Source organism: Homarus americanus, unplaced genomic scaffold, assembly GCF_018991925.1.
Source record: "Homarus americanus isolate GMGI-L3 unplaced genomic scaffold, GMGI_Hamer_2.0 scaffold39155, whole genome shotgun sequence".
Taxonomy (NCBI): Eukaryota; Metazoa; Arthropoda; class Malacostraca; order Decapoda; family Nephropidae; genus Homarus; species Homarus americanus.
Window position 1 is genome coordinate 9,766,231 of NW_024737042.1, and position 8,272 is coordinate 9,774,502.

Sequence of the window (8,272 nt, forward strand, 5' to 3'; positions counted from 1 at the left end):
ATACAAGTTAAACTTACGTGTTGAAAGTCTTCAGGAGAAACAGGTTAGGTGTTGGTGGTGTGATGGGGAGAGCTACAGTGAGGCTGGCGGTGCCCTGCTGGGCACCACGTGATCAAGTTGGCAACTTCAAACTCGCTGTGTCAGGCGTATTATACGCAAACAAGCTCACCTTGCACAACCCAACACTTCAACCTACTCTGGGTCTCTCATCTGCCTCCATCTCAACACTAAATAACTGTATACGGGCAGGCACACCCAATAAACATGACATGAATTACAGCCTAACATAACGTTTGTTTATGTGTCATCATAATTCAGTACCTCTTGTGGTAACACTAATTATTCTTTATTTTTAAGGGCAAAGTTGCTGATGCTGCTACATCATTTACCAACCTCTTCATTGAACTGAAGGAGAAAGTGGGAGAGTTGTTCTCTGACACTAAAGAAAAGAATAAATTTCTCTCAGCATTTCTAATAAAGGACAAAAAATGTCTTCGAGGATGTGATGTATTGACCTCTATAAGTTTATTGATAAGTGTCTTGGAAAAGGAAAATTACAGCTTCAAAGAAGAGCTCAGTGATATTATAATGAGAGGGGGTGATGGCGTGAGTGTGCATGGAAGTATTGTAGGTGGTGTCTTAGGTGCTGTGCTTGGTTATTCACAGCTGCCACAAGACTGGTTGCTTCAGCTTCCTCAAGAAAATATTAGGTTAATGAATTGCAAACTCAACTTGTTACTGGATCTCTTTGGGTTGCCATAAATGCATAGTGTATGTCCAATAGTGAAGCAGTTGACTGAAGGTACAGTATCAGGCTTAGGAGAATCATTGTAGTTAGTGTTATTGTACTTTTTTTCAGTCATGTAGAATCACATGAACTTACTTGAAAAATGGCTATGCTTTTTTCATCTATTAAGTTAAATTTTGTACATGAATGATAAACAGCATGGTTTCTGGGAATGTTACATCATTAAGCATAAATGCAAGAAAATTAAATGAATTTGTTGGTACAGGACACTTAATAGGATGGTTACTATAGGGGGAAGTAGATTTTGAGTACACCACACCAGGAAAGAAGAATATCCCATGTGAATTTACCCACTCTATGACATGACAGAGTGTGTATATATATATATATATATATATATATATATATATATATATATATATATATATATATATATATATATATATATATATATATATATATATATATATATATATATATATATATATATATATGTATATATATATATTGTACTGTATTTTTAGATATACCATCGATGTGAAGTGCATTGGCAGTGCAATATATCCTGACTTCCCATGGTGACTACTGTATTTGTGTGTGCTGTTAACCTCATCTGCTGAGACAGTGACTTCAAACCAGGGTAAACATTCTCAACAACCTACTTCCTACACCACAGGGGCAGATCCAGGGGGGTTCAGACCCCCCCCCTCCTCCCCATTTTCATCAGAAACCTCCAATACCTTTTCATTAATGCAGTATTGTACTCGGGCAGTTTTTTTATAGTATGGTAAAATTATCGTTTCTGTCATGTTGCTGATTTTAAGTTTTGGAATCAGTAGTTTATAAGACAATTTTCTTCTTTAGCATTTCCTTCAGATTTTTTTTTTAATCAATAAAATTACCAACAATATACAGTACCTTGTTTAAAGTGGGCAAGGCTTTGAAGTAGAGGTAAAGGGGTAAAATAAAAAAAAAAAACACTGAACTAGCTTTTCAAAACCTTACCTAACATTTTCTAACCTTTAAAAATCTTAAAACTAGAAAGTTTACCTTATTCATGTTTTTGGAGTTTAGTAGGTGATGGTGTTTTTGGTTTTTAGTGTGTATGTGTTGGTGTTGTTTTCGGTGTTCAGATGCGGAGGGATCCAAAAACTAAAAAGTGATTCTTAACATTTTTACACGTGAGGAAACATTAGGTAAGGTTTTCAAAGGTTTGTTTGGTGTTTTTTTTTTTTACTTTACCCCACATTTTCCCTATACTTCAAAGCCTGCCACTTTGAACAAGTAATATTCTTGGTAATTTTATTGGCTAAAATGCTTGAAAAATAAAAATTTCTGACGGAAATGCTATAGAAGAAAAGTGTCTTAGAATTGTCTAAACCAGGGGTTCCCAAACCTGGGGTCGCGACCCCAAATAGGTTCAGAAGGCTCATTAGGTAGGGTCGCAAAGAGGTCATGGGGTCGCTGGGGTCCTTTGGGTCTGCCAGTGAAATGATTTGGGGTCGCACTGGATAGTTGACAACACTGGATAGGGTCGTGCTAGAAAAAGCTTGGGAACCCCTGGTCTAAACTACTAATTCAAAAACTTTAAATCTTAAAATTCATTACATGACTGAAATGAAAATACCCAGGATATCTCTTAATGAAAAGTGCACATGGTTTCAAAATGACCTCAAATTGCTCATGATATTGGTCATATTTCAAACAATTTTCTGTTGAGTGGTCTCACTGTGCAGTCTTTGTTCCCCCGACCCACAACTTCTTACACCCCCCCCTTTTTATATACCTGGATCCACCCCTGTACCAACAACAAAATGTGCACATTTTAGCTAATTTAATTTACTTAGCTAGAGTGAGCACCCATTTTGCATGAGTATGCAACAACAAAGCAGCTGAGTCCAGTACAGTATACAATATTTTTATTAGGTACTAAAGGTGGGACCAATAGGCCTGGTGGCCCATTAGGGGCTCTGCAAATACTCTATGCTAAATATTAAGCCTCTTTACAAGAAACAGTGTGACTAGCAGTCCCCTTCCCAGTTTAAGTCAGGTACCCATTCACAGCTGAGTTGGCTGGAGTTAACATAAAAGCAACTTGGCAACCTTGAGGACAGGAGGCAAGCACTGTAGCTACAGTATCTACTTAATCACAGCACCTGCATAATTGTGTGTAATCTGTACTATAAAGCAGTGTGTAGTGTTTGACAGCATTCATATATTATATGAAACATTTCAAGGTTTATTTTTGTGAAAATTTTGATTTTAGGGAATAGTAGCAAGTTTTTTTGATTCGAGCATACAACTTATTTTTTCTCAAAAGAATTCAAGTTCAACTTGCTCAAATTTATTATATGTGATGTTTACCTACCTGGTAGATAGTTTTCACCATATAAATTGAAGGCCGCTTTTCAAATTCCATGGCATTTTGTTTTTGTAATTTTGTATTTTCCATTGTTCTTAATGGTTAACTTACATATTAAGGCAGTCTGTTTTGTGTTCAGATGTACTCTTGTGGAGTTCTGGAAAGTTTCATTAGGTCACTTAAGTATGGCTGTACCATGATTTTGACCCCCCAAAATTAAAAGATTTTTTTTAGCTCTACTTCTTGTGTTATAATATTTCCTTGTATGTTTAACTAAAGCCCATTGATATACCACTTACTAATTACCGTATAGTACCTGTATACATATTGTTTTTTGAATGGTGTATAACTTAACTACGGTAGAGTTGCTCGTAAACACATACAGTATGATGGACCACAAAAGTTCTTGCTAACGTGAGATGCATTAACATAACTAATTTCATTTAAAAAATAGGAACTGGGGCTGAAAGACCAAAAACACTACCACTCAGCTTGGTTTACCTAATCACATATCGAGCATACGTCAATATATATTACTGGACGTAAAAGAAGGTGTCATGTTATCCTAAAATCTTTATCGTGATGTGCATTAATGAGTAACTCTACTAAATTGTTAGCTGGAAATTATATAATGTAATATTGTTCTTCAATATTTGTAGGACTTCTATGCCTTTTTACCATACTTGGACACTTTTAGTAAAGATTTTGTGTAGGATTGCAATTTCTGGCAATGCATGAACTGAGTGCCTTAATATCAGTCATTAATGAACAATTACATGGAACATTTATATAGAGTATATTGTTTTAGTGTGCAAGTTTACATTATGTTAAAGAATGTTTTCAGATTTACTATAAGGTCTCCACTCTGTCATATCCACCACAGAAAGCGGCCAAATACAGTGGTCCCTCGATTAACGAAAGGTCCAATTAACGAAATTTAGCTTAACGAGTTAGCTCCCATAAGGATTTTCAGTTCCATTAACGAACAAAACTTCGATTAACGACAACCTTACGAGAAACACGCTTTGTTGTGCACATCAGCTGATCGGCTAGTCCGCCAATACAGTAATTGGTTCTATGTTTCCAGTGGAGTAAATATCAAGAAAGTTTAGCTCTTGAATATTTTTGCATTTTTTATATTAAAATTATTGGTCATTCTAATTTAGTTAACATACTGACAATATGTACAGTACAGGGAACAGTTTTTGTGTGTGCATCAGCTGATTGAATCACCCAACAACGCTTCCCAGTTTAACATTGTTTACAGTGGAGTGAACATTCAGTTTGTTGGTCTCTTGAATATTTTTGCATTTTTACATTAAAATTATTGGTCATTCTGAAATTTAGTTCACATATTGATAATATACAGTGCAGAAATTATTATGAAACATGAAGGAGGCATTAGAACCAATGCACTCTGTAAAGAATATGGCATGTCATCATCGACTGCCTCTACAATCAGCTGTTTGATATGTAAACAAAGCTGCCGGGAATACGGCATACACACCTCAAAGTAAGTTAAAATGTAGTATTCTATTGTTTTTTATTTATTATTATACTGTATACTGTACAGTACAGTACTGTATTTAATGTTTTGTTAGTTCTATTACCGGTATACAGTATCTTTGTATGTACTTTTTCTGTGAGTTGGAACCAATTACCCAATATCCCATTGAAATAATAGATTCAGTTAACGAAATTTTCGGTTAACGAACTACTCTGTGGAACCAATTGTGTTTGTTAATCGAGGGACCACTGTACAGTGTGTGTGTGTGTGTCTATATCTATCTATCTACAGTAAGTCCTCGCTTAAAGTCAGGGTTACGTTCCTGAAAACGCGACATCATACGAAACAAAGTTAAGCGGATTAATTATCCCCATAAGAAATAGATAAAGTACTGGAGTTACGTTCCTGAGCCTCCCTTTGCCCCATGAAATACATTACATATATAGAAAATCATCGTCATTTCTATATAAAATAATGCATCCATATCCAACTTCTAAGTTTGTATTGGTACTCACCGATGGGCGGAGGTGGTAGAGCGAGCGTGTGGTGGGTATTGAAGCGGAGGAGATGGATGGCAGGAGGGGAGGAGTATAGCGGGAGCGGAGGAGGAGGGTGGTAAGTCACTGAGACTCTGCGGCTGCCTCTTCCTCCTCCTGCTCTGACTGAGGTTCCTCCGCTGTTGCTTGCTCCTCCGTTGATGTTTGCTCCTCCACCGCTGTTTGCTCCTCCTCGGCTGCCAGCTGTTGTGAAGATGCTGCTGCTGCTGCTTCTGCCGTCCCGCAACGAAAAAATGAATCCAGTGTTGACTGCTTGGTACGACTCTTCTGCTTCTCCTTATACATCTCAGTGTAACAACCAAGACTGTCATCAATGCTGCGTTGATCCTTTGAGCTATGTTCTATGTTTGGTCGTCATCTATAAGGATCTGCATTGCTTGCTGGAACATGTTGAATGATTCTGCCATCCTCTTGGAAGTTAGCGTTCGTTGAGGTTCTACTTCATTGTCGTCGTCTGCAAGGGTACTGTGTTCCGTTAACAGTTGCAAATCTTCATTGGTAAGCTCTTCTGTATGGGATGCCAGGATGTCCTCAATATCCTCTGATTCCAGCTCATCAAAGCCTGCCTGTCTGTCCAAGCTGAGGATATCCCTATTCACAGCTGGGACTAAGTCTGTGAATCCCGTAAAACTGTTGACACACTCGGGCCTCAATTTATGCCACACACCATTCAGGCAACTTTCTTAAACCTCTTCCCATGCCTTGCCAATGTTGTCAATTGCATGAAGAATGTTGAAGCCACGCCAATATTCTCGGATCGTAGGTTTATTATCTCTGTCTGTAGCCTTGAGCAGCTGGGCCATGGTACGGCATAAATAATATGCCTTGAATGCGGCAATGACCCCTTGGTTCATAGGCTGCATCAGTGCTGTCGTGTTGGGAGGCAGGAATACAACTTTTACACTGTCATGCAAGTCGTCAAGATTGGGAGGATGAGCTGGAGCATTGTCAATGATCAGAAGAATTTTGAAGTCCAGGTTCTCGTTGGAACAGTATTCCTTCATTGCAGGGACGGCGTACACATTTAACCACTGGCTAAATATGGCGCTGGTCATCCATGCCTTCTTATGTACCTTGTAGATCATGGAAGGTGATCCTTTGAGTAACCTTTCAGGGCCCGTGGGTTGGCAGCGCGAGAAATCAGCATAGGCTTCAGCTTGAAGTCACCGGCAGCGTTTAAGCCACGCAGCAGTGTCAAACAGTCTTTTGTCGCTTTAAAGTCTGGCCTTCTTTTCTCCTCCTAGGAGATATAGGTCCTCTCAGGCATCCTCTTCCAAAAGAGACCAGTCTCATCCACCTGGAAGACTTGCTTCGATGAGTAGCCTCTTTCCTGGATAATCCGTTTGAATTCTGGCAGGAATGTCTCGGTAGCAACCGTATCTGAACTAGCAGCTTCACCAGTCATCTTAATGCTGTGGAAGTTAATACCGACGCTTAAATTGTTGAAACCATCCTCAGCTGTCCGTAAAGGTCTCTTCCTTCGATCCTTCACCCTCTTCTTCCTTTATGTCGCCAAACAAGTATCTGGCCTTATGCTGGATAACCATAAGACTCACATGCGCATTATGTTGATTCTGGTCCTCCATCCACATAGCCAACATCTTTTCCACCTTCTCTATCACAGTGCTTCTAGTACGAGTCTTAGTAGCGCTCAGAGAAGAACCACTTCCAGCACTAACCTTAATCTTGTCAGCGTTGGTTCGGATAGTACGCACCGTTGTGGGGGTTAGACCAAGCACAGCGGCTATGTCCACAGAACATTCCTCTTTTTCAAATCGGGTTAATACATCGATTTTCGTAGCAAGGGTAATGGTCTTACGTTGCCTCTTCACTACACTAGCATCAGTAGCACTTGATGGGTGCTTGGAAGCTATTTTGAATGGTTAGAGTATAGTTTTAGGGCAAAAGCACTTAAGCACACACACGAATGATGTGAAGTCGTAACAAAGACTAGCTTGGCGTCTCTTGGGAACGCTGTAATGTTCCGCGAGTGAGGGTAGCGTGCCGAGCCGAGAGAGTGAAGTGCAACCAGACAAGAGAGGGTGATATGCCATAGAAAGTAGTCTGTGACGACGCAAAACGACATAGTATTGGATCACCGGGACGTTCAACAAATTTTTGGTATCTAAATTTTATCGACATAGTACTGAAACAATGTCAAGCATAATAATGTATACAGTGCTAGTCTTGATTTGACAGTGATGTTTACATTTTGTTAGTACAGTACCTGTAGTACTAGCACAAAATCAAAACATTGCCTTGGATGGGTCCACAAACATTGTCTTTCTTGCTTACAGCCCAAAATAACAGCGATAATTGTCATTAATAGGGTCACTGAAATCCATCTTAAATATTAAGGTTGGTGTGATGCTAAAGTTTGACTCTGTGATATGCCTCCTTACGACTCTTATGACCAAAGTGCATCCTCTTTCATTTCATAACCTTGAATTTTAACAATTATTCCTTTGATCACTCCTGTAGCTGATAGAGATTTTCCTGTAAGGCTTTGCAGTCCATTTGGTTCTTCATATCCCTGAAGAACTTAGCATCATCCACAAACATTTGTAAGGAGAAATGAATAGCATCTGCCAAATCATTTATAAAGCAAATGAACAACAACAGTCTTAACACACTGCCCTGTGTCACCCAAAGTGTCATGACTCACAGGTGCATAAGACAATTTTATGCCATTAATCACCACTCTTCTTGCAATCATGAAGAAAATCACCAATCTATACCAAGACATCCCCCCAAATTCAATACCCTCACAATTAATTTTCAGCCTTTCATTAGGTATGCTATCAAATGTCTTGGCAAAGTCAAGGTCTGTACACATATTGTTAATACAGGTATTGCCACCACACTTCAAAATCTATTTCCACACATCCAGAACCTTCAGTACAGTAATTGCTTAAGCAGGAGTATCCAAGCATAAATCTGTGCTTGAATTCCTTTATGAAGTTGTTCAGTTGTAGATGTTCCATCATGGCATAATGTACAATGCCGTCTAGTTCTTTACATATTATGTTGGTCAAACTCGATGGGTTGTAATGCTAGTGCAGTAGTGCTGTACCTTAATCACCCTTTTTGAAGAAGGG

At 38.9% G+C, this 8,272-nt stretch overlaps 1 protein-coding gene across 9 annotated transcripts in view; it reads left to right on the plus strand.

Annotated features, from left to right (window-relative positions):
* LOC121872686 overlaps positions 1-1,139 on the plus strand; it is a 51,026-nt gene extending 49,887 nt beyond the window's left edge. For 8 of the 9 annotated variants that reach the window (XM_042375672.1, XM_042375673.1, XM_042375669.1 and 5 more), the window contains one exon: positions 358-1,139. In XM_042375672.1, the coding sequence (XP_042231606.1) occupies positions 358-762 (405 nt within the window). In that variant the 3' untranslated portion in view covers positions 763-1,139. The remainder of the gene's footprint in view (positions 1-357) is intronic. The other variant, XM_042375675.1, reaches the window with a different exon arrangement.
* Positions 1,140-8,272: the final 7,133 nt, after the last annotated feature.